The following is a 27,345-nucleotide window of genomic DNA, read 5'->3' as shown; positions in this document are numbered from 1 at the left end:
ATTAAAAAATGACATATTTAGTTAAAAAAATATTTGGAAGTTCTTTATTTTAGTAGATAAAAAACTGCTTTCAGAACAAATACTTCAGTGAATAACCAAAGAATCCTTGCACAAAGCATAACATTTGCTTTCCTTCAATTTGCCAAAAGAATTCCAACACACAAGTTTTTTCAGAAGAGAATATTCTAAGAAAGTTGAATTATTGCTTTTTTGTGGGTGGTTTTTTTCTGTTTTTCATTTGTTTGTTTGAGGGGAATGCATTTCAAGACACTGCAGTTGAATCTGTTAGAAAATAAAAAAGACTTTTGGTATTGTTTTGATTTTAGTATGCAAGCAAGTTGAACACCCTTGGAAGTGCTTAGTAAATGGCACAAGACAGGTCTTCAGTAAAAGGCAGTCTGTTACTGAACAGTATCACCGTGAGCATGAAGATACTTAAGTATTTTTCTCTGCATCACCGCTGTGCACGTTGTTCTGATAGATCTGCAGTTGAGTCTGCCATCAGTAAAAATCACTGCTGGAACTGCTATGACAGACATGCCAGACTCTGAAAAAAATTATTTATTTTGTACTCTTGGCTTTGTAAGAGGCATTACAAGTATTAAAGCAGAGTAGTCATTAGGATTACAGTTGAGGCACGATTAATTATTCCCTCTGTCACCTCGGCATATATGTCTCCTTCCCTCTGACCTGTTTCTGCTTGTCTTTCCCCAGCATTCCGTGGACCAGATTCTGATTGGTGACATCAGTGATGCTGAGATCAGAAATTGGCTCCTCGCTTCTCTTTCTCCCTTGCCTTCCCTCTAATTTGCCTTTTTCCGTGCTTCTCTTCAAACACTCTTCACTGCAGCTCCCAGCACTTCGCAGGTATCCTTGACTACAGCTCTTATTCCCCAATCTCTGTCCAGCTGGAGCAGCTCCCTGGAATGATATAATCTAGATCAAAGGCAGGTGGCCAATCAGGAAACAAGCAACTTGTTGGCACACAACATAAGTGACTCAGCCACTATTTGGTCCCTCTTACAGTCTTAAATTTGGCCAAAAAACAGGTGGAGATAGCAGACCTTGAAGAAGATGGGTTGTGACTGATGGTAAAATGTACCAATTGAAAATAAAACCTGGCTTTTAAGATACAAAATAGAGTAATAGATTTACCCAATCAGCAATCCACCTACAAGGCAAAACCAGCACAGACTGATGCTGTACTGGATCTGTATTGTGTTTTTCAGGTGAGACAAAAAGAGTTTTGCATTACTAAGTTCTGTGATTAAATGGATGGCAGAATTTCCATGGGAAAGGAAAACATTGTAACAAACCTTTAAAGCTGTTCACTGTGCGATACTGTAGATGCAATGTGTGGTTTCCATATATATCTAATCCTGAGTAGACTCTAGGCACAAACGAAGTCAAACATGCATGTCATCTGAACACATTTACAGAGCCCTGCTTGTATCAGAAATCAAAGTACAATCTCCTGCAAACATTTCCACCTGCATGAAGTTGCTAAACAAGTTGTTACAAGGATAAATCACTACTTATTTTCATTGTGCTTTCTGGGAAGACTTGAATTCAAAATAAATTTGTAGTTGATTGAAACTGAATTGAAAACCGAAAGTTTTTAAACATACCTGTCATGATTCTTGTTCATGTTGTCATAGAAGGCCTTGAAAATATCACTTTTCCTCCCATCAGTTAATTCATGCAATTCAGGGAGCTGCAAAGGGAGATTTACCATGTCAACAAAATTCAATGCTTCTACCAGATACATTATACAGGAGAAAGAGCATGCTCTGAGTGCTGTGTCCATATTTCTGCAATGAGTATGTTATTTCTTTGGGGCAAATGTAGGTCATCGCGCTTTCAAAGTGGAGATCGTCTGTCTTGCAAGAATTTGGGTGTTTGGCCAAATTACTCTAGTAAAAAAAATAAAAACCACTACTATGGCATGCTAAGACAAAAGTTCTAACATATTTGTCAGTATGGCTCCAGATACATGAAAAGAAGGGCAGCATTAGTGATCTCAACAGAAGTGTTGGTATAGTTCACTAACTCAGTTTAGCATCCAAAGCCAATCAATGCTTTCTTTAGCACAACACACAAAAGAAATGAACAAGAAAAATGTGGTTATGTGCAGTATAGTTCCAGTACATTTTTGCAAGAATTCTCTTGCTGTAACTTAAACTGAAAAGGAAAGGATTTCCTAAGACAGACCCAGATCAAATGTGCATGCTTTCAGAAACAGAGAAGGCTCCACCAGCGAAGCCTCAACTCCCATTTGTACAATTCATTATTTTTGTTTGCTTATTTTTTAAATCACTGCTTTATTTTTTCTAAGGGTCTCTGTCAAAGTCTGGTTATTAGACAGCATGACATAAAAATCAGTATGCTTGTTTTCTTGTTCCTGACTGATCTGTGAGCTGTACTGGTCCCTTGCAAGGCTCATGGTAAATATCACAGTCCTTTTTACAACAAATTTTCTACTTACCAGTGCCAGTTAATAGTCAGAATGGTTCTTGAGTAAAATGATCCCACAACATAAAAGAAACAATCCACCTACGCATTGAATAACACAGCCTGGAAAATGACACTTTCTTAATGACTGAAATTTGAGATCTCTTGGCTGACTTCCCTCAGTTCAGTTTTAACCTCTCCAGTATCACAGAACTGCTAAAGTACTTGTTTCTTAAATTAATTATCACTGCCTTGACTGTCATAGAAAATACTGTAGAAGTGTAAGTAAGCCAAGGTAGCATGTGAAGAGTGCTTGTGAGTGGTTTACAATCTCTTTGCAATTTCCTTTATCTCTGAGATCATCCTTTATCCAGCTATATTCACAACTGCTTCCATATGAAGTTGCTTATGAAGAATCTACCAAAAACACCTACCTGATGAAACAGTGCATAGAAATGAGTTTTGAATTACTACAGAAACTACCATCAAAAGCTGCAGTAGCCACAAGGAAGAAAAAGAACTGGTTCACTCAACTAGACCTTCCACTAGTTTCCAGGATCCTCCATTGCACACTCTTTGACCTGAATTTTATCCTGTGGATAACTATTCACTCTGCTTTCCCTTTCCTTTTCTTCCTTTCCTTTCTTCCCCTTCTCTTTCCCTTTCCCATTCCCTTTCCCTTTTTTCTTTTTTCCTTATTTTAATTTCAGTATTGTGTTTCTCTCATTCTTACCTCCTCTTATACTGTCTCTAATCTTTACTGACTTTCCTTTATTCTTCCCTCAAATATACAAAACTCTATTCTTCTCCCAGACATACCTGGCAAACTAACTAGGAACAGAAAAGTCACTGTCAAGTCTCAGGTTCATCTCTATATTTGAGAACAGTTACAAAACAAAAACAAACAAAAAGAAAGGAAAACAGAAATTATGTACAGGATAGAGAATGGATATTTACAAGTAGCAACATTCTCTGCCGGGATCCTTAATTCTTCAGAAAAGCCAACTTTTTAAGTTTGCTAGGTAACAGGACAGGGAGGAGTAGACAGGTATGAATATTTAACAATGCTGACAATGAAGCCCCGTCTCAGAGATGCCTGATTTACCATATTTCACAGAGTAATGTGGTCACATGATCTGTGAATGCTACTTTCTGTGGGTGCTGACTAAAAAGCAGTGCAACTCAATTCTCCACTGTATTTGGGTTGTTCCTCAATAGCCCATGAGATTTTAACAATTTTACTGTCTTACTGCCCATGGATTGAAACATGGTCGTGCTCCTATTGATGTTACTCATTCATACGGCTCAGTTTCTTCCTTCCAGAAATCTTTAGCTGGCTACATATACAGATTTATGAGACCGCCCTGGAGGCCAAACTTGCCAGGTATCATGAATAGCCAGAAGTCTGTCCAACCAGCCAATTTGTTTTTAAGTGGCTAACTTCTATTTTACATTTAGGATAGTTTCAGAATAAAATAAAACAACAGCAACTTTAGGTTGAATGATTTGGATCTATCCTGCCTAAGGATTTGTGCAGCACCTTTGTTCTCAGGAACTGTTTGTGAAAATCCTCCCTGTAATGGATTCAGAGGCAGCAATGGTTGTGCATTTTCTTTCTTTTAGAATTCCTCCAAATTTAGTTCTTTCCAAGCATCTAAGAGCCAGCTTGTTTGAAATATTGCAGGTGACAAGAGATTTTGGCTCAGGAAAAGCATACAGCAACTTAGAACAGCAGACTACCTGCTTTGTCTGTGCTGAGACAACAACAATCAGCTACCTCAGCATCCTCTGCAACCTGAAGAGTCAGTTTTTGCCTCCTACTTGCCTCCTCCTTAACCTTGTCAGCTAAGGAAAAAGTTGAAGGACGTAAGGTGGCGGCAGAAACAAGCATTAACAACAAGGCAGTGAGTCCATTTCTACTACTGGCTATCTCCCACAAAAACAGAAGAGGCAGCAGTCTCAGACCTTTCTGAGCAGCATGCTCTGTGAAGGAATATAGCTGTTATTAGGATGACAGAAGTAGGAAGAAGACAGACAGAGGATAGTTTCGACTACAAATCCTATTTTATTAATTAACAGTAGTGCACCACTTCTGTGTTTTTTGTTAATCTTTTTAAGTACTAACAAAATGTTTACCGTAATGCAGGATAACGATTGCTCTGCAAGAGAATTCTAGAAATCTCCAAGTCTTTTATGTCTGGTTCAGGCTTTATGTAGCTACATCTCCAATTACACTGTCACAAGTCTAATTTATTTTCCTGAAACTCCCCTTACAAGGCCTGTATTAGCATATTTTCTTGTAAATGGTGCTGCTTCGGTTTTCTTTTTCCTGGGACTCTCTTAAGTGGCCAATACTAGTTTCTACTTGTCTTTTAAATGTGATCCTTTGCTACAGGGGGACAGTTGTTTGACCACTGTTACTCAGACCACTTCTGTCTACCCACTCATAAATTTGCCTTCTTCCTTGCTAATTATTCATAGTGGATCCAGACTAAACTGTGCTCAGAAACTCCACTGCAAAATGCAGTGTTTCTATGTTGTTTTTTTTTTAAATTCTTCATAAAATATGAGTTGCATCTGTGAGCAGAGAGACTTCAGACTCCTTCTACTTGATAATTTGTTCACAGTGCCAAGCCCAGTGAAAAGGCTGATGGCAGTAGAGGAAAAGACACACAGCCATGGCCCTTACTGCTATCGTGAGCTTTTATCAGTATAGATGGTGGCAATACTGTGGAATGGGTACACAACATTGATATCCCCACAAAAATCCATTTATTTTGCTAAATAGGATGTAAAACAAAAGGCCAGTAAGTAGTACAGGTAACTATTAATGGAACTGTGGTCATTGCTGACAACATAATAATGACATCTAAGCAATTTTATCCTCTTAGATACAAATGGCAGGTTTGTAAATACATAATTGAACTACAGCTCATGAACTTCCTTGGAGGAGAATCGCTGCTTTTGAAAACTGCTTACCAGAGATGATATATTAAACCATTTTATATTAACTGGAATTAGCATGTTCCCTAGATTTAGTTCTTTGTTTGACAAACATTTCTCCAGTACAACTCCACTGCTGCTTGATGGCCTATTTTCACTGATACTTTCATGTTGTAGCTTGAACAACTGAAACATAAAGTTTTATACTTAACTATTTTTTCCTAAGTATTAGCATTTCAAGGTTTTGTGGCCTCCTTCTTTGTAGTATCTTGCAGTAATAGTTTTCAAGTGCTTTCATGTCCTTTAGAAGTCTTTATGACCCTGATAATTACCTCAGGTAACAAATGATATCTGAATCTTTTCCTAATTCGGGAAGAGGCCTCCCATTTACAGTTTGTATGTTACTGCTCTTAGCAGATCATTCTGTGCTCATTTTAGAGGAAAAAAGTCCTCCTTAAAGCCATTTGACAAAGAAGTTCTAGGTATTTTTAGGAAGCAGTTGTATTATCAGAAATTTAGAGTAGTTGGCTAACTGCATCTGTTTTATACAGTCTACAGAAAGCGAAAGAAAGAAAATCCTTTCTGTTTCTTGACTGTTTTTAACACAGTCCTTAAAAACTATAGGTGACTAGCTTGTTACCAGAACTTAAATTATGAGCACCTTTATCAGAAATGGCTCAAAATGTGCATCCAGTCCTGTTACTTCATTCACACATAAAGGAACAAACGCATTAAAAAAATAAAAAATTAAAAAGATTTTTTTTTTCATTTTGATGTAATTTGTGTGAATCTCTGCCTTGGGAACAACACATGAGGCTATGTTTGAGATGATTAGAAGTTTTCAGACTAGTAGAACTTTGAAGTCATAAAAATGAAACGGGACAATAAGGACATGTTTTGAATGTGATAACTTTCTCCCACGTTCTACCTGGGAGGGGTTTAAGAGTGCTTGGAAAGAGATGTAGGGCGTGACTCATAGGCATTGCAGCATACTGCTGCAGCAGTTATAACATTATAAACAGACTGTTCTGCCTTCTGCCAGCCATGACAATGAAGTGTCCCAGCCACCACGATGTACAGCCTCTGAATCAGATTCTATTTCCTGTTCAACAAAAGAGCAGGGTGACTTTGTGAAATGGGCAGTGACAGTATCTTTTCTTCCTTTCTCAGTTTCTTTTTCAGGCAACACTACACTGTAGTGTTCTCCTAAAGCAATATATATATATATATATTACCTTTTTACCTATGAAACAGATATCTACTCATTTTTAAAACTTCAGTACACACATTCAGTTCCATCCTATACCTCCTCAGCTGGGAACTTATTTCAGCCCATCAACAGGTGGCCATATCCTCCACAAATCCATAGAACAATCTCCCCTTCCATATCTTTGCAAGACCAGTGCAGAATCCTGTTCCACATCCCTACAAATCCACAGTCCCAAGACAGAATTCATTACTTTACAGCTTGCGCTCAAAAGCAGTGCTAAGTCTACGCCTTAGCTCTAACACTTGCCACTGTTGAAAAATTTGTTGCCAATGTTATAGAATAGTGAAGTCAAGTGCCCTTGCCAGTAGCTCATGAACTTCAAGAATGAGGTACAGAAGCCTCAAGGACATGCACTTTTCCCCTGATTGCACCACACCAAGAATTGGTAATTCAGCTGAGGGGAGTAGGAAAGAAAGACTGCCAACAAGTTAGCGTAGTATTAAAACTTCTTTGTGAATCAAAAACAATTTACGGCTGAACTGTGCTACACAACAGCTATCCTAAGATGAGTAGTATTTGTGCAACCAGAAGGGCTTAGTAGTTTCTCATAGAAGGTATCTAGCAAAGTTCTAAGTACAGTCTTCACTGCTGAGTCCCATCTATGGCCAGCCTTTTCAGTATTCATATGTCATTTCAGGAATTAATAAACACAATGTTTTCCAAAGCAGGAAGACAATATGTAGCTACAGTTGTTTTGAGAACTGCATAGCTTAATGTCCTTAGCTATCTCATCTGTAAAACTTAACATTTGTTGCATAAGGCAAACTGGAGAGTAAAAATACCTTACTTTGTAGTTTCCAAGCACATCATAATGACTTACACAAGTAAGTGACTCAATAAAATAGCGCACCACAAGTTTGAGTCTAGCAAAGGACACTGAAGGGGACTGCTAAGGGTGAACAGGCTCTACTTTATTGAGAAAACAATAAAATGCAGCAATGAACACAAAATCCCAACATGGTAAATTACGAGAATTTACTTATAGGTTCATAGGTTCATAAGGTTGGAAAGGACCTACAAGATCATCTAGTCCAACCATCCTCCTATCACTATCCCTACCCAACTACTAAGTCAAATCCCTTAGCACCTCATCTAAACGCTTCTTGAACAGCACTAGGGATGGTGCCTCAACCACCTCCCTAGGCAGGCCATTCCAGTGCCTGAACACTCTTTCAGAGAAAAAATGTTTCCTCAGGTCTAATCTAAATCTTCCCCGGCGCAACTTGTGGCCATTCCCTCTCGTCCTGTCGTTATTTATCAGGGAGAAGAGGCCCACCCCCTCCTCACCACAACCCCCCTTCAGGAAGTGGTAGAGTGCAATAAGGTCTCCTCTGAGCCTCCTCTTCTCCAGACTGAACAATCCCAGCTCCCTCAGCCGCTCCTCATAAGACTTGTGCTCCAGACCCCTCACCAGTTTTGTTGCCCTTCTCTGAACACGCTCCAGGGCCTCAATGTCCTTCTTGTAGTGAGGGGCCCAAAACTGAACACAGTACTCCAGGTGCGGCCGAACTTGTGATATATTAGGAACATATATATAGTTGATCAACTAATTAATGACTCTAAAAACAGCACACAGATCTTTTTATCATAGAGATATCTCTGACTTATCTAAAACATATGGATTTAAAGGTTTAACTGATTTACTAATCACTTTTTTGAATTACTGTTACGGACGAATATCCCTTTCTAGATTCAGCTATTTTCACAGAATCAGAATATTCTGAGTTGGAAGGGACTCACGAGGACCATCAAGTACACTATCTCGACACAGGATCACCCAAAATTCAAATCATGACTGATAGGGTTGCACAAACACTTGCTGAACCCCTGCAGCTTGGGTCCATGATCACTGTTCTGGGGAGCCTATGCCAGGACTTGACTGCCTTCTTAGTGAAGAACCTTTTTCTAATCACAAAATCACATAATTGTAGGGGTTGGAAGGGACCCCTGGAAATCACCTAGACCAAACACTGCTAAAGCAGTTTTCCTGGAGAAGGTTGCACAGGAAAGGTTTTTAATAATTTCCAGAAAAGGAGATTCCACAACCTGGTCCTCCCCTGATGCAGCTCCATACCATCCCCTCAGGTCCTGCTGCTGTCAACAGAAACCTGGGTTTCCTAAGAGGAGCTGCAGCCGCAATGAGGCCTCCTTTCAGCCTGCTCTGGGCTGAGAATACCCAAGGACCTCAGTTGCTCCTCATACATCTTGCCCTCCAGATACTTCACCATGTTCATAGCCCTGAAAATAGTATGATAGCAAATGACTTATTTTGATTTTAACATCAACTCAGTAAAGATAAAGAGCCAGCTATTCTTACAGCCTACCCAGAGTGCAAACATTAAATTAGGGAAGTCTGGACACTGATGATGCAAGTGTATTTTAGCTGAAATCAAGCTCTACTCCTTCAATCACCTACCCTCATTACCAATTAGCCACATTTCATTTTCATGCATCTGATATCATATAATGGCTTGGGTTGGGCCCTCAAGATGAAATAGTTTCAACACTCCTACTTGGGCAGGGACACTTCCCACTAGATCAGGCTCTCCAGGGCCCCATCCAACCTGGGCCTGAGCACCTCCAAAGATGGAGTATCCACAGCTTCTCTAGGCAGTCTAGTCCAGTACCTCAGAACTTTCATTGTGAAGAATTTCTTGCCTAGATCAAATCTGTATCCACCCTATTTTAGATGAAAGCCTTTATCTTTTGTCCTACCACTACATGTCCTTGTAAAGTCCCCCTCATCTTAGTTTTGGGTCATTTTATTATTGGAAGAGTGGTGCTTGCTGAATGCTTCTGAAGACCAAGCAGTGGATGATAGTACAGTAAGGCTTATGGTGTGTTTCAGCAGCAATGGCAAGTGCAGGCCTCCTCTGCTAATGCAGATTTTTTTATAAGCACAACATGGGCTAATGGTGAACTATGCTGAAGAATAGCGTTTTGTAGCTGCGAATTTGGACTATCAAATAGTGTTACTGTACTTTTTGTATCTGTCTTAGTTTCTATGGCAATAAGTGGTTATTACTTACAGAGCAATCGATGTATGTAACAGTGGCTTATCCAAAATTTATGTGCAAATCACTCCTTCCAAAGGCCACTGCCTAAACTCATTTCTTTCCTACCCATATTCATACTGCAAAGTAGAACAGAACCTGTAATAAATGAAAAGGAAGTCACATGGACCTCTATATTTTCTTTTTATCTTAATTAAATTGAATCGCCAAAATATTCATAATCATACAGTGAGTTTACTTTTTCCAACACAGAACGTTCACAACCTTTTTACATGACAAATATTCTACAGTGTTAATTTTCCTTATGTACTTCCCCACTACACTGCAATTCGCACAATTATAAAAGTGGGAACACCAAAATAAGTCAATCAGCACAGACTTCACTACTTTATCTTGTACTCAGAGATAAGCACCAGCTTGTCAATTCAATAAAACAAAATATGAAACAAAACTCTTGCAAAATCATGAACACAAAACTAGGACTACCTGGGTAGGAAGCAAAACAGTAACCCCTAGAAAAAGCAAGGAAATGAGCACGATCAACACCATTTGCCTTAGTTTTTCCTTAGAATAAGAAATAAAATGAAACTATGAAATTTTGTAGACAATAAAACAAACGCAAACATAATACCACTACAAGTCATTTTACATTTCCCATACACGTACCAACCAATTGTTTTGGAATGCAGTCATAAGCACTCTTAGACAAAGGAAATAATTATTCCCCTCTATTTATTCCTCACTATTCAGCCTTGAGAAGATCTCAGCTGAATACTGTCTTTTGGACATGACACTCACATAAACACACCTTGAGAGTTTAAAGCAAATGATCATACTTTGAAAGACGCTCTTTTGAGCCTATGAGGAAAGTTGAGAAACATTTATATCTCGAGGGGGAAAAAAAGAAAAGACTAAGGGAGAATGGGCAGAAGTACCAAGCATATTCATGGAAGTCATTTTAGAATTGAAATCATAAATTAAACAACTATAACCTCTCCCACAGAAGAAAAAAATTCTAGACATATGTAATTAATTGTTTGCTGCCAATTATATCAGGCAATATTGAATACCACAAATCAATACATGGGTAGATAGAATATCCTTCCTTCTAAGATTCATGGGCTTCAGTAATAAAACATATTATTTCCATTAGATAATGGTCAGGATATGAGAAGACAATTGCAGAGAGTACAAGTAAAATGGACACTTTTGAGATTTTCTTTTATCAATGATATACTTAATTATCACAGGGTTTGCTTTGACTCCTTAGCAGAAAGGAGGAGAGGGGTGGGGAGGGAGTGGAAAGCAAAGGAAAAAAAAAAGGCTGCTACTCTTTGGGGTAAGTCAGACACATGAACTATCTTGATATGTAACACCAGACATTCCCACCTTATTGCAGCAAACCCACGGTGGCCAGACTGCAGTCCCTAGATGATGACGATGATTTAAATGACTTCATCATATGGCAAGAACTGTCCACCTAACTTTAGCTGGACTTTGCTGAGGACTGAGGCACTAAATCACAGAATCACAGAAGTGCAGGGGTTAGAAGGGACCTTTAGAGATCAAGTCCAAACCCCTGCCAGAGCAGCTCCCTAGCCCAGGTTGCACAGGTAGGTGTCCAGGCAGGTCTTGAACGTCTCCAGAGAAGGAGACTCCACCACCTCTCTGTGCAGCCTGTGCCAGTGCTCCGTCACTGCACTGTGAAGAAGCTTTTACACCTAAGTTTTTAAGTTTGTGTGGAACTACCTATGCTTCAGTTTGCGGTCATTTTCCCTCATCGTATCACCATGCACCACTGAAAAAGAGTCCGGCCTCGTCCCTTTGCCTCCCACACCTTAGATGTTTACAGACATGGATCAGATCCTCTCTGAGTCTTCTTTTCTCAAGACTGAAAAGACCCAGGTCCCTCAGCTTTTCTCATAAGGGAGGTGCTCCAGGCCACTTATCTTGGTGGCCCTCCACTGGACTCTTTCAAGGAGATCCCTGTCTTTTTTGTACTTGGGAACCCAGAACTGGACACAGTACTCCAAGTGAGGGCTGACCAGGGAAGAGTAGAGGCAGAGGATCACCTTCCTCAACCTGCTGGCCACACTCCTTTTAATGCACTGTAGCATTGGCCTTCGTGACCACCAGGGCACACTGCTGGCTCATGGCCAACCTATTGTCCACCAGAACACCCAGGTCCCTCTCCTCAGAGCTCCTCTCCAGCAGGTCACCCCCACAACCTGTACCAATGAGTGTGGTTATTGCTCCCTAGGTGCAAGACTTGATACTTGCTCTTGTTAAACCCCATCTGGTTCCTTTCTGCCCAACCCTCCAGCCTGTCCAGATCTCACTGAATGGCAGCACAGCCTTCCAGTGTGTCAGCAATTCCTCCCAGCTTTGTATTATCAGCAAACTTGCTGAGGGTGGATTCTATCCCTTCATTGATAAAAATTTTGAACAGGATCAGACCCAGCACTGACCTCTGAGGAACACCGCTAACTACAGGCCTCCAAGTGGACTCTGTGCCACTGATCACAACCCTCTCAGCACTGCTAGTCAGCCAGTTCTCAACCCACCTCACCATCTACTCATCTATTTCACAGTTCCTCAACTTTGTTATAAGGATGCTGTGGGAGACAGTGTCAAATGCCTTGCTGAAATCAAGGTACACTAAATCCACTGCTCTCACCCCCATCCACCCAGTGACTAATGATATAGGAGGCTACCAGCTTGGTCAAGCATGACTTCCCCCTGGTGAACCCATGCTGACTACTCCTGATAACCTTTCTTTCTTCTCTTCCAATTGCCTGGAAATGGCATCCAGAGCAAGCTGTTCCATTACCTTTCCAGGGACAGAGGTGAGACTGTCTGGCCTGTAGTTCCCTGGATAGTCCTTCTTGCTCTTTTTGAAGATCAGAGTGACACTGGCTGTCCTCCAGTGTTCAGGCACCTCCCCCAGTGGTTCAGCAATTGTCTCTACCAATTCCCTTAGCCCACATGGATGCATCCCATCAGGGCCCATTAATTTACATATACTGATATCGCATAGACGCTCTTGGACCATCTCCTCCTGCACCAAAGGGGAGCCTTCCATTCCCCAGACCCTCTCACTTACCCCCACAGTCCAGGAGTCCTGAGGGGGAGTTCCCACAGTGAAGACAGAAGCAAGGAAGGCACTCAATATCTCTGTATTGGTATCCCCCGTTACCAGAACACCCCCCTTATTTAGTAGGGGACCCACATTTTCCCTAGTCTTCCTTTTTACTGTTGACATACTTAAAAAAAAAAAAAAACCCTTCCTTATTATCCTTTATTTCCTTTTCCAGATCCAACTTCAGGCTGGCTTTGGCATTCCTCATCACATCCCTGCACGCCCTGACAACATTCCTATACTCTTCCTGAGCGGTCAGACTCTCTTTCCACATTTTTTAGACCTTCCTCTTCCCTGTGAGTTCATGCATGAGCTTCCTGCTCATCCACATAGGTCTCCTGCTGCCCTTGCCTGATTTCTTACTCACAGGGATGCACTGATCCTGAGGTTGGAAGAAGCTCTATTTAAATGCTGACCAGCTCTCACAGGCCCCTTTACCTTCTAACACCCTAGCCCACGTGATAGCTCCAAAGAAGGTCCTGAAAGAGATCCCAGTCCAGGGTAGCAAACCTACTTTTTTTTTTTTTTTGCATCTTCCACTCTAGATCTTGAACTCCCCCATCTCATGATGACTACATTCCAAGCTGCCCGCAACCTCTACCTCCCCAACAAGCCCACCCTTATTAGCGATAACAAGGTCCAGTAACACCCCGCTCCTTGTCAGCTCCTCCACCACCTTTATCAGAAAGTTATTAAAACAAACAAACAAAGAAGCCACTAATTTCTTCCATTTCTGCTGCAGTGGCTGTAACAGAATTCTGTCAGAATTTCTATTAACACAAACTGTGGCAGCAGGGGTTTCTTTTAAGGTAATAGTAGGTACAGCTGCAATTGTAATGACAATGACTTGCTCTCCTATTTTTGAGTTTTGCTAAGCTAGACAAATTAATCAGTGGGAAACTAATTTATAGAATCATAGAATCATAGGGGTTGGAAGGGACCTCAAGAGATCATCAAGTCCAACCCCCCAATATTTTCATATCTGCAATTCATGAACCTTCTCTGACTCAAGTCTCATGTACTGTTACTGATCCATCAATTTCACTACACATTTTTAGATCAGTTGAATATCCTTTATTTTATCCCAGCAACAACAGTAACAAAATCCAACCCCTCATGCTACAATCAGACTAATTCATACTATATCAAAGAACAAACAGAAAAAATTTGACATTAAAAATGTTCCTGCTCAATACACCCATTCATCTAAAGTTCTGTTGTCGCAAACAGGACAGAGAATTGGCTGCCACTGCCCTCCTAAAATAAAGATAATTATTAACTAAACATAAGTCCATTTATCTCAAAACCCTAAGAACAGATTTTGCCTGGAAGATTAATTTTACATTCCTTCCTTATTCCTTGTAACCTTTTAAAAGAAAAACAAACAAAAAACCCAACAACAACAAAACCCAAACACAAAAACTGGCTCGAGCTGGTTTGAACACTGTAAGGAAGAGAGCTGGAGCACTGTCCTGCATAGTATGGAAGCTTCCCCTCCACTGCTTGGGGTTTGCCTTCTCTCCTGGAGACATGGAAAGAGCGCAGGACCTGTAGACTAACTGCATAAGAAGAAATGTGAAGAAAACGAAAAGGAAAGAGGAAGAATACCTTTACTCCTTTCATCTATGTTAGGATCAATCTTCAAGAACGTGAACTATGTTCTTTCAGTTCACAGAATCAGAGAACTGTAGGGGTTAGAAGGGACCTCTAAAGATCACGGAGCCCAACCCCTGCCAAAGCAGCTCCCTAGACCAGTTTGCACAGGTAGGCGTCCAGGCGGGTCTTGAACGCCTCCAGAGAAGGAGACTGGATTTCACTGCAATCCCACATCTACAGAGTTTTTCTACAGAATTCCAAGACACTGAATTGCAACATAAACAGTGAATCTTAAACTTCAGTCTCACATAACTTGTGGAACACAGCAATAGTGGATTATCGTATACACAGATTAGAAAGCATTTCCATTTCTTTAATTTTGTTCCCCAAGTCGATGCTGCCCACAAAAACAGTAACGAACTGAGAACAGTACCTTCCCTAGTTGTTTTATTGGACACTCGGCGCTGCCCGGCGTGAGCACTGATTGTCACAGCTATCTACCGGCGTTTTGGCAGTGACTTTGAACAACAATCAAGAAGTTAATGATCGAGCGGCGACACCTCGGAAAACACAGTAACAGTAGTAATTAGCACTGCATCGCTAAGTTATAACCAGGCGGTCACCGTTCGCATTTCACCAACAGTAACATTCCAAAGCAGCCACAGAACAACACCCGGCGGCCGGAGACCGCAGCCGCTCGGAGCTCAGGGTCCTTACAGCCGGTCGCTCTCTCCAGCACCACAGTGTCACGTTAAACGTGAGCGCCTGCGGGGAGCGGCAGGCTTTCCTTCACCTTAAACTTCACCGCCCGCACAGCGTGAAGCCCGCAGCGGGACGGGCATGCTTCCTGCAGAGCGGCAGGCTCCTTCCTCGTGACGGGCTTAGGACCCTCTGCCTGCCGGCGTGTTTGCGCCCGAGCAGCCCGCGACGGCCTGTTCCGAGTGCGGCCCCGTTACATAAACAGCGGTACCTTCCGCAAACAGCGCCGGCGACGCACCGCCTCCTGTGGGTACGCGGCCGGGCACGGATAAAAACCCGTCCGGCCCGCTCGAGCGGCGCCATTTAGCCGCCCGCACCGCGCTGGCACCACTCCGCCGCCGCTCGCCGAGGCACCGGGCTGCGGCGGGGCGGCCACCCGCACCGAACGTCCTCGGCCGCGGCCCCCAAGTTTCGGTAACGCCTTTCCGCCAGCCTCATTGTTTGTGTGCGCGCCCCTTTCTGCAGGCAGGTGTCCCGCGGTGCACCCCGCCAGGTGCGGGAGGCCCCGCCGCCTTCCGCCCAGCTCCTCCCCGCTCCGCCCCGGGACAGCGTCGCGCTTCCAGCACCTTCTCCACCTATCCCCGCGCCGCCCGCTGGCGCCTCCTCACGGAGGTGGCCCCAAGCCCGCGCTCCGCTCCGCGCGGGCGGGCCGGGAGGCGGCGCGGCGGAGCCTCGGCGGCGCCGCGGCAGTCGCGGGCAGAGCCGGGCGCGTACCGCGCCCCACGGCCTCCCAGCTGAGCGACGGGTGGCAGTGGCCAATAGGAACGCCAATTCCGCGCGGTGGGGCGGGCAGTCCCCGCCGGCGGGCCAATGGGAAGGGCGCTTCCTGAGCGGCGGCGGCGTCGGCGCGGGGAGGCAGCGGAGGGGGCCGTGGGCGGGGCCGGAGTTTGGGAAGCGGAGGGAATGGCTGTCACCGGTGAAGTCATGCTCGGCGCCTAGCCCCTCTCCGTCCCCGCTTCGCTGCTCGCCCAGAGGCAGGGGCGCGACACTCGGCGCGGCGCTCCGCCCGTGCAGAAGGTAAACGCTCCTCGCCCCGCGGGGCCCCGCGCCGTCAGCCCCGCACCGCCAACCCGCGCGCTCCCGGAGCGCAGTCCCGGCCGCCCCCCGCCCGGTACGCCCCGGTGCACGCACCACGAGCGCGGCGCGGGGAGAAGAAAGTTTGGATGCGGTGTTGCGGGAACGACCCCCGCGCGTACCGCCGGCGGGGGAAGGGGACCGCGGCCACCCGCAAGTATCGTTCGGCCGCGGTGTTTCGGTCAGTCCGCAGCGGGCTCGGAGCCGGAGCCGGAGCCGGAGCGGGGCCGCCCGGCCCTTCCCCGCCGCGGCACTACGGCCCGGGGAAGTTGGGGTGTCCTGCGGCAGAGCGTGGTGTGGGGCTGTCCCCGCGGCGGTGCTGGCACCGGGAGGCCGCGGGCTGGGTGCCTGTCACGGCGCGGGAGAGGGCGAGGGAGCGACGGAGGGAGGGACAGAGGGAGGGCCGCGGCCCCGCGCGGGTTTCCGCTGCCTCCGGTCCGCTCCCTGCGGGCACCGTGCCTGCCCGGCCCCCGCCCCGCAGAACGGCGCACACACACACACACAACACAACGTGCGTTCTCGGTTTGGCGATCGTCTTTCCAATCGAAAAGCATTTTATTTCCGGTGTGCGCAGATATTTTCTCTCTTTTTCTTTTTTAAATTTAATTTAATCCGACCGGACGAGCGCGGCCGCTTGCCCGATCCGCGGGGACTGGTCAGGGCGCGGCGCCGTGCAGGACCCAGCCGCGCCAGCGGAGCTCGGCACCTGGAAAAGTTCTCTCCTTGCTGGGGTGGGGGGAGGGCGGCGGCGGAGGATTAGGAAGCAACCCCCACTGTGCGTGGCGCACGGACATGTTTGGTGTCCGTGACATGGTGGCGGGGGCGCGGGGCGGCGGGGCGCCGGGCCGGGCTCTGCCCTGAGGCGTGCCCTGGGGCGAGCCCGTCCGTTGCCGCCGAGCACGGGGAGAGAACGGGGACGCGTTTCCCCGCTCTGCGGAGGCTCCGCTCCGAGGCGAAAACTTTCCAGCAAGGCCGGAGGGGCGCGCGGGGGCCCGCGGGGTGCAGCCCGCCGCCTCGCCGAGGCCTACGCTCCTCGGCCGGGCCGGAAGCCGCGCGGCGTAGCCGAGGTGCTACCCTGTCCTGCGAGGGCGGCGCGTAACGGTCCCGCGGACGCCGGCTGGCAGCCCACGAGCGGGGCCAGACCCGGCGGCGAGGAGCGGTGCGGTGGGGTTTCGGGTTCTGCCTGCTTCCCCTCCCTCGTCCCATCCCAAATTTGTCATGGTGGAATGGCAGTCTGCGTACAGCTGGGAAAGTTACGGTGTTGTGGTCCATCGCGCTGCCGCCGAAGTTATCGTTAAATGCTTTGTTTTGTTTTTTGTTTTAACGTTATTAACTACATAGCGTCTTTCTTGCCGGTCGGTGTGGCCGCGCGGTTCGCCTCGGTATCGGCTGTTGGTGACACTCAGCCTCGCCGAACTTCGGTGAACACCGCTCTTTTTGTCTTTCTGTGAATACTTTGGGTAAGTAAATAACCGAAGAGAGGGAACGGTAAAACGCGGTTGCTATATATTTTTTGTTTGTTTTGTTTTTCTTTGTAAATCTTTTGAATTTGTTTTTATTTTTACCGCTTTTAAGTGGTGTGCGCGCTTTCTGCAAATAGTGACGTAGGACCTATGACACCACATTGTGCCATTTGCAGTCTCTTTTGTTTTGTTTCCAGTTTCTTCGTGTCATTTAATGTTACCCACCGCCTCTGCGGCCCAGGCAAATGCACGCTTCGGAGCAGAGTTCCCTCAGTCGTGCACCAGTCCGAGGTGGGGCCGTCGCTGCCGTGTGAGCTGGGCATTGTTATGCAAATCGAGGCACACTTTCTCTTCGGGAGCCCAATTGCCCCCTTACTGGCTTTGACTTTGTTTCTTTTGTCCTCTTGTGATTCTAAGAGAAAAATGACTTAGAGTGGTAGCACTGAAGATAGGGTTGTGTCAGCAACAGAAGGAAAGATCGAGTAATGAGTGTTTTAAGATACATCCAGGGTTGGGCGTATCACACAGCACACGTAGACATGATGGAGGTGAGGTTAAATCTTCGTTAAATCCAGCATTTCCCTCATGTCTTGGCTCCAGGATTGGTGTTTCTGTGCCGTTTCATAGAACATACACACCAGAAGAGTGTGTTCAAAGCAGTCTCAGATCTTTTCTTTTGTTCATTTCTGAAGTGGTCTGTGAGCATTTCTTGTGAAGTTTGAAAAACGCTTTGACCAATGCCTGAGGCTTGAAGTTGACAAGAGGAAAAAGCACTCCAGCTAATGCTCATATGAAATACATTCTTGACAAAGGTGTACACGAGATTAAAATTTCTATATATATTTTCTCAGTTTTTGTTGGTCTTTGATGTTAAGGTCACATTGTGCATGATAGCAACTTTAAACATGTCTGCACTTCTTGCATCAGTGTTTAGCCTGGATTATTAGTGCTTGTAATTAAGCAATCCTTAACCAAAGAAGACATTTTATTCTTCGTATGAATCAGGACATTTTTGCAGATTGCTTGTTAAAACATTCTTTTTACCTGTGTGTGTCATTTCTCTTTGTATGAAGTGTTTCTTGGACATGCACCTCTTTTGCACTCTGTCAGCTTTATTTTTCAGTTGTTCACTTGGTCCTCCACTGGAATAGAGAAGCACAACGTTACAACATAAAGATCACTTGTGAAAATGGCAGCAGAGAACAGCTTATGTCTTATTTTCAAGCTACAAAATAAGGAAGGATGGTGTGGAGAAAGAAGCAAGGATTTCTTTAAACATAGCTGTTGTAGTTTGCTGGTGTAGCAGGATGAGAAGAGTAGGTCTGAGAACTGTTTTATTGTTTCTAACACATTTAAAGTCAACTCTTCTTGAGGATAAATGTTTTGCTGTGTGTGTCCCCGTGCGTTACTGTGGGGTTGCAGCACATAAGTGAATCATTTAGAGCTGGGATCTTTAGGACAGATGTTGACAGCATTTCTTGTTACGAAAATTATGCTTTTGCATCATCTTCGGTGATGGCTTTACTTTATGTAACTTGTAGTAAGAAACCCCTAATTGTGGCTTTTGTTTTTCAGAGTCTGGCATGAAGATAATGTTCAGTAATTGTTATTAATACTTGTAGAGTCACTGTGTGGACACCTAATTTGTAATCAATCAGTACTGTCATGAGTCAGTTTGCTGCACCCTGGATGTACAATTGAACCTACGTGTGCTGCAGACATGGGCTTGATCTTGGACTCTGAGAGATTTGTTTGTGGTGACCATGGCTATGGGGCTAAAAGGCAGTTTCTTGAACTTCCAACTGTAGCATCTGCCCTCCTTTTCTCTTGAAGGCTGCTGCCTCTGTAGCAAATCCAATGGAAAGGGTCACGTCTATGCTTTGGCCTCATCTTTGAAGCCTGGTGACATACGTTAACATAACTTCTCTGAACTCTGACTTAACAATGACTACTGCAGGGATGGCTAGTGTATGTTCAGCCCCAGCTGATAGCTGGTCATTTCTTGGTGCTGTTTTAGTGTTTTGGAAGAGTTTAGTCTGGGAGTTTAAATAGTTTGAGAAGTTGCTTTATGAAAACTGAAACAGCTACGCAGTAGAAATAGGAATTTCTTCAATGGGATGTAGACAGCGTCTGGTGGACAGCTAGACAGTCAGCTAAGGAGGTGTCCAGGGTTTTTTATCTCTGGCTGTATTTCTGGTTTTATGGTTTGAACTACAAGTTCCCTTCCAGAAGATTTTGAAGTTATGGTGAAGTATGAGTATGCAAAGGCAGAATATCTCAGCTGTTACTGTGTTTGGCTTCTCCCGTGTAAACAGAATAATTCTGGTTTATGTTAGTTGAAGACATGACTCTTCTGCTTTACTGATTTTACATTGTTTCATGTACACCTACCGTTTACTGATTAATTCATTGACGAAACAACAGTAGTTAAGTCCTCACAAATGTCACTGCATAGTGTCCAGTGGTGCTGTAAAATAGAAAATGCTGACTTGATTCTAAAGACTACAATCTATTTAATTTTAACAGGCTACTGTCTTTGTTAATCACCTCTTAAACTTTGAGCATCTTCATTTGATAACAGTTAGCAGGTGAGGCAAATGGAAACCATTAGCAGTATCATTTCAGATTTTACATGGTAGTATATGAAGGATAACCCCAAGTTGGTCTGCAGTGTATCTCAGTTTTGCAATGTTGTTTTTTTTTTCTAAGCCAGCCTTGAAATGTGACTTCTTTTGGAAATGTCTGAGGAGAAGTGGTCTGTAGTGGCTTTTCTGTGAAATTATGGGGAGAGATTGCTTTGCAGCTTCTATGTGGCTATTGCTTAGGTCCACATTCCCTTTTATCGGATGTAACTGGCACAGTTTCCTTGCTTTTCACTACCTGTCCAAGGCAGGGGATCTGGTTGAAAATACAACAACTGAAATTCAATTTAGGTTGAGTCAGTCGTAAACAGGCAGAAGTCGAATTGTCTGGTAAGAGAAACAACTAGAAGAATTATAAATACTTGCTGCTCCATCTGTTCCTAGATGCAGTGTAACCGTTCTGTGCCAAAGCAGTCTATAACCTCTGGATATTTCTGGTTGTCCAGCTGGTCTTGAATTCCTAAGTAGTGCTGGTGGTTTACTGCCCGCTGTGGTTTAGTTTCAGATCCATGCCTTTGTTCACTTTGGGTTTGTATCAAATTTATAGCTATGTGTGTATAATGTGCTTAAATACTCTGTGTTCTGAAAGACTGATATAATGTGTGATGAAAGAGCTGTATTTGTGAAACCTTCCAGGTGTGGAAACATGCATGCTTAGCTATATTCCCTCTTAGTATACTCAAATTCTATATAGTGCAGATACTGTACTAGATCATTTGCTCTATAAAGAGTGGAGCAAAGGACGTGAATATCTTCAGTTCTTAGTGTTGTGGCTCTTGTTGTGTTTCTGTTTTTCTAACGCTGCCGTGACGATAGATTTATGATTGTCTGAACTCTGATTAGCCCAGAAAAGGTGGGAGAAGTTCTCTGGGACAAGAGTAAGAACTGTATGATTCCCAAGTGGTGAATTAAAACCCCTCTTTTTTTCCTGTTAACAGGGGCTAAAGAAATTAGGGGATTTTGATTTCAGTGTATAGTCTGCCTAGACTTCATTGTGGGGGAAGGAGAGGAATGAGGAGTCAGTCCTCGCTGCTCAAATGTGGGAGAAAAGGATCTATCCTTTTACAAGGACTGCTCTGAAGGTAATGCCTCTGAAGGTAAATTTTGTCATACTGGCCCATGACGTCAGGAACTGATGTTATAAGGATGGCAGTGAAGGTAGAACCTTCCCACCAATATTTCATTATATTTTTTTGCTGTGTGCCAGATGGAAGTAGAGAGACAGTCTGACAAAATGCTGTGCAGTATGAAAGTATGAACAAAGTAGAAGTGTGTAACTGAAATCCTCCATGCAGAGAAAATTGGCACCCGTTGACATTCATCGGCACTTGCTGAATGTTTGTGGAGACCAAACTAAATGTGAGAACAGTGAGGTGTTGGGTGATTTGTTTCAGCTGTGGCAATGAAAGGAACTCTGTATGCAAATTTATCTGGACCTGCTGAACCAGGATGAGGCTAAAGGTGGCAGTTTTCTGGGTCTCATAATTACTGTTGGTGAAACATGATATCACCAGTATGAGCTGGAGACAAAAGAACAGACTGTGGAGTGGAAATGTGTGAATATCCCATCAAAGAAAAAGTTCAAGATGCAACTCGGAGTGTGTAAAGTGACATGCACTGTCTTTTGGGGTAGGAAAGGCCTGGTCCTTCTGGATTTCCTGGAGGCTGGACAAACTTTCAACTCTGATCACTACATCACAACATGGACTAAGCTGAAGATTTGAACTTCCAGAGTGAGGCTAGAGAAGAAGATACCTTTCTCTTGCAATAAGATAACACTGATCTCCATGCAAGTTTGAAGACTGCAGCATGTTGCAGTGGTTAGTCAGTTACCTCTGCTGATAGAAATATTTGCAGATGTGGCATGCAGCTCTTACTGGTCACTGGGGACAATGTGTAGCTAATGTTGGTGACTGTGTCAGTTTTGTAGCTAAGAATATGCTCTACTAGATACTGTTACTGTGCTCTTTGTTGTAATTTCCATGCAAATAAATAGGAGGCATTACTTTCAGAGCAGCCTGCATATTTGGGCTGTTCACTGAAGATATTTGCTGAGGTAGGATGCAAATGAATTTAAGAATGACATGGGATTACATCTGTAAAATAACTGTGTCTTATAGGAAGTCATGTGAACGACACTGCTCACTGAAAATGGGAGGAAATTTTAAGATTGAGCACTTGAGAAACTATTAGTGTGTAATACACAGGAGAGTCTGAACCAACAGCCATATCATTTGGGACAATGAGGTTTTTTTTTTGTTTTTTTTTTTCTGTAACTAACAGGAGCTACGCATTAAAAAGGTAGTCAAAACAGATGAGTTAACTCTGGCTTTGCCAAGTGTTGATTTCATTTTGCTTATTTGCACCAGAATTTACCCAAAGTTGTAACAGGGTTTTCTGGGTAGAGCTTGGCCATTGTTGGATCTGTTTCTCTCCTTTATATTTTTTATTTTGCTAAGACTTTAATGAGACTTTTATAAGGGCCTAGAAAAATTAAATATCTATTTTCTACTGAATTTTAATGAGAATGCTGTGCCTGATTTGTGAATTTTTAATACAATCTCAAATTTTTAAGTACAAACTAAGTTATTTTTTAAATATTTTAATGTGCTTTTTAGCAGTTCTACTCTGAGTAGAATTGGGTAGGTTATGTATAATGTGTTCCTGTTTACAGTAGTGGCTGTTTTTAAAAAAATAAGAAATTAAAAATTGTGGACTATTCTTGCTAGAGGTAATCAGTTTGTCTCATTATGTCCATGAGTGTCTTTGTACACCATTCATTACTTGCATTCAGGTTAAAGTTATCATTACATATTCCCATGGTACGGATTTTATAACTAGTTATTTTTTTCCTCCACACAAATATTTTCTTTGATTTATGAAAATATCTTCAGACATATTGAAAATGATACCAAGCAGTGACTTTATCTGCTTTTAAAGGGAGTGGGGAAGGGACTTAGTCTGGAGTATGGAGTGTAAGATTACCCTGTCATACTCACCATTTTTCACAGGTTGGGCACTAGTTATCCCATTTGAAAGTATTCCAAATTTTCCAAATTTGCTTGCTAGACATGCTTAGTGTATACATAAATGACCTTTTAACTAGTGGTGCTGAGAACAGGGCCAGGTAATTAGGCAAATGACAACTGAAGTTTTCAATAAAGGTAAACAGAAGGGGAGATTCTGATATTTATTTTAATACATAGGTATAAATGAGGAATTTAATGGAATACATTATTTTTGGATACTGTGTACTGATGGTCATTTTGTACTTGATTGAGTTGTAGTTCTGAACCCATTTGTTTGGATAATGGAGTTGGTGCTAGGTTCTGCTTTGTTGAATATACTGAATTTGGCTAGTAGTGTGCAGAGAGGCTTGGCTTTGACAGGATCAGTATTATGTTTCGCAATGGAGCCTGACTTGTATAAAAGCTCTTTGTTTTGTGGAAATATCTGTTTTCCAGCCAAATTCCAGGTGTCTTACAAGAAACTATGGCATGGTATATGCAGTTGTGAACATCTGATGATGCAGTTCCTTCTGTGGCTGAGTTGTGGGAATGTGAGGGACTGATTTGTGACTCTAGTGTTTTGTTACTTTTTGTTTTGAAGAGAGAAGCTTCAGAGGTATCACCTTGTTTTACCTTGCAAGTAAATTGAAGTCCTAAGATAGCTTATTTCAGGTAAAGCTGGTTTATTTTAAATGAGTTAAGCAGCCATTGTTCTAATTTGTTGCCAGAGCAGAGTAGTAGCTAATAAAACGTAACAGGAAGAAATTTATAAGTAAAAGCTAGCAAGCTGCTTTTGATCCTCACAGAATGTGCAGTTAACTAGGGGTAAATAATTGAAGGTAGTCTTGATGTGATAGTATTTTATCTTCTCTGCTGGACCCATTAAGTAAAGATTCTTGCTTGTGAAAGAAAAAAAAAAGAAGATGAGTTGTGGAAACTTTGAATTCCCTAATTGCCATAATTGAACACGAATCTACTTTTCTTTCTGATGTGTCTTAGGGACAGGCCTCTTTTCTGCTTTGGTAGGAATCTCAGGAGGGTACTTTGCTTGTCATCGGTGTCTGTTTCTTAATTTGACTTCCATGAGCTACAACGTGGGCTTATGTAAGCAATGTCATAACAGGGTTGCACCACTTACTCCTGTTAGAAAGTAATTACTGCTTACCGTGGCTTGTGTATAAACCCTGATGTGGGTGTAGCACAATCTTCTGTAATAACACCTGTAAGGAGAAAATATGGTCAGGGAGCCTCATAATGTACTGTGAAAATACTGCAAATTAAAATACTTCTTGTAAAGGCCCATTTTTCGCTGTACTGCATTTATTACTCTGAGGCAAGTAACTGTGAACAGGTGATGTTGTTGGAAAACTGTGTCCAGGATAAATTGAGAGAGCAGGCAAAGCCTGTGTAATGGTCAGCTGCTGCTGAAAGTCGTGATCCCACTTGCTTGTTTGTGCTGGTGTTGGGTTCCATATGTTCTTTTAGAAAGTCAGTTTGGTAATCTAAAAAATTGTAGTTTATTTTCTTATACAGTGCTACTTTTCTGCTATGTTACTGAGATAATAAGATTGCTCTGTGATCAAACATAAGAAAATGGAACTTCTGGGAGGGGGTGATACCAAGAAATACGACTGTTGGCATCAACTGGCTGTCAGTTTTGTAAATGTATGGCCGTTATGTCACTGCATGACAATAGACAGTAGTAGACTAAAAGTTCTCAATGCTAGCCATTGATAGAAGTTCTCAGAAACATGAATGATGTTTCAAGCCTGTACCCTGCATCAGTTTGTTCTCTTAAGAACACAGAAAGTAGAAATAGTTGTTTTTCCAGCTTGAAAATGCCTGCCATTTGTTCTCTGAGCCCTTACTGTTTTATAAGCCACCTGAGCTGCATTCTCCTGGCTTGTGACATCAGCAGAACCCCTCAAGTGAGTTCTAACTGTATTCAGGCCAAAATAATTGTCTTTTCTGTTGTGTGTTTCATTTGATACTGAGATGGTATATAGAGACAACCAGAAAAGTCTTCAATATCTAACTAAAAAAATAAAAATCAGAAGATAATGTTAATAATAATTGTGACACCTGTTTTCCTACATCCCCATAAATTTTATAAGAATTGCAGTAACATGTGGAGTGTAGATTTCTGAACACATGTATGTAGAAGAGTTACACAGGTCTACTGTCTTCGTTAGTACTGTACATGACTGCTTGTTGTGTAATTTGATGACAGTAAGTCTGTTGAGCTACAATTTTCTCTTGGTATTTCTTATTATCTGCTAGCTGATCTGTTCTCATACTAATATATAAATGTCCAGAAAGTGACTGAACTATGAGGAACTTCTTCCTTCTGGTGGGCTTTTTGAAGAGTGATCAGACCAATGTTCCATATATAGAATCTTTTAAGCATTTTCTGCTGGTGACAGCTTGCATGCATGTGTGTGATGATTGCCAGTGGATTTTCTTTATTACATTTCTTGAATGCCCTGATATCATATAGAAAATGTCTTCATTTTGTTTCTGTTAAAGCTATTCGGCTCATTGAAAAGGAGACAGAAAATAGATGTCCACGCCCACAGACCCTGGCGCCATGCCTCATCCTGGTCCTTCCCCTGGACCAGGACCTTCACCTGGACCGATTCTAGGACCTAGCCCAGGACCAGGGCCATCTCCTGGCTCAGTTCACAGCATGATGGGGCCAAGTCCTGGTCCACCCAGTGTCCCGCATCAGATGCCAGCAATGGGGCCTACTGATTATCCGCAGGAAGGGATGCACCAAATGCATAAGGTAATAGTTTGTTACAAGTGAACCTTTTATTCTTAAAAGTTCTCCCCATTGAATAAAATCTCAACTTCTGCATTTAGACCTGCGTAACTGCTACTAAAACTCATATATCACCTGCATAATCGCAACAACACTCTTTGTTCTGTCTTTTTTATTGCTAAAGACAGTGCATCCATCAGATTACATACAGGTTCTTTGTTCTTAAATAATTTGAGTTACAGTCTTAGTTGTTTGGAAATTTTCATTTTGGAGTTGTGCTTTTCAGTAGGCTAGACCTTACTAGAGAAGAAAATTGGAATTATCTACTGTAAGGTTTTCCTTAACACTTATGATTCTAAACACCTTTTATTTTTTGTACTTATCTATTTTGGAGCATCTTGCTGTCATGTTACGTTTTTCTGAGCCGTTCTTTAGTTTTCCTCAATTTAATTTTATTTAATTATTATTTGATTTAAATTTGATACTCATTTTAATACTTTCAATGGCTTGTGCTTACCAGATAGTTTTAATCTTCTATGTTGATGAAAAACTTTGCTTTGAAATACTTTTACATAGACTCTTTAGCAAACCTGTAGAATGCGTTAATTATTGTACTTTAGCTGTTGACATACACTAAAAGTTATATGTGTACTTAGACTATTCTTGATATCTTCTGCTTTGAGAAAACTTTTGGAGGTGCAGAATTTTCTTTCTGAGAACAGCCTCTTACATACTGTCATTTTCTTGTGCTGTGAGCCACATGTTTGGAACTAATGATCACTTAGACTTTATGGGTATCCTTTCAGAAAAACGAAGTACCAGCGTTTAGAACCAAGGTTCTGAAGAAGTTTTCTTAACTTTTTTAGATACCATGTATTACTTTTTTTTGATGTTGTGGATTGACCCCACCTGACTGACAGGTGCCCTCCTAAGCCATTCTCAAACTTCCTCCTCAAGACTGGGCAGGAAGGTACAGAAAATATGGTGAGAAAGTTAGTGGATTGATAAAAGGACAAGGAAATTGCTCAGCAATGGCTATTGCAGGCAAAACAGACTAGATTTAGTGAAGATTAATTCAGTTACTATCTGCAGGGCTTTCTCTCACATTTTCCCATTCTTTCTCACTACTACTGTGCAGTGTTTTAGCCTTTCTCAAAACAAAGGTGCAAAAAGCTCGTAGCTCAGCTTTGACCAGAAGTGGGTCCCTTTTGGAGCAAGCTGGATG

General features: G+C 42.8%; 1 protein-coding gene and 1 long non-coding RNA gene across 2 annotated transcripts in view; one reads left to right on the top strand and one right to left on the bottom strand.

The window, feature by feature from the left end:
* Positions 1–246: 246 nt before the first annotated feature.
* LOC136053471 (uncharacterized) lies at positions 247–15,440 on the bottom strand. The gene is made up of 3 exons (XR_010622652.1): positions 14,847–15,440; positions 1,629–1,913; positions 247–921 (listed from the first exon to the last, which is right to left on the bottom strand). It is a non-coding gene; the product is annotated as an uncharacterized LOC136053471 (long non-coding RNA).
* A 629-nt stretch (positions 15,441–16,069) lies between these two features.
* SMARCA2 (SWI/SNF related, matrix associated, actin dependent regulator of chromatin, subfamily a, member 2) overlaps positions 16,070–27,345 on the top strand; it is a 113,347-nt gene continuing 102,071 nt past the window's right edge. The window contains exons 1-2 of the mRNA XM_065744157.1: positions 16,070–16,189; positions 25,886–26,144. Coding sequence (XP_065600229.1) covers positions 25,920–26,144 — 225 coding nt within the window. The 5' untranslated portion in view covers positions 16,070–16,189; positions 25,886–25,919. The remainder of the gene's footprint in view (positions 16,190–25,885; positions 26,145–27,345) is intronic.

This window comes from Cyrtonyx montezumae, unplaced genomic scaffold (assembly GCF_038088225.1).
Source record: "Cyrtonyx montezumae isolate F1298 unplaced genomic scaffold, pur_monq_1.0 scaffold_30, whole genome shotgun sequence".
Lineage (NCBI taxonomy): Eukaryota > Metazoa > Chordata > Aves > Galliformes > Odontophoridae > Cyrtonyx > Cyrtonyx montezumae.
The sequence above is the reverse complement of the archived record's forward strand: the minus strand, read 5'-3'. Positions and strand labels throughout refer to the sequence as shown.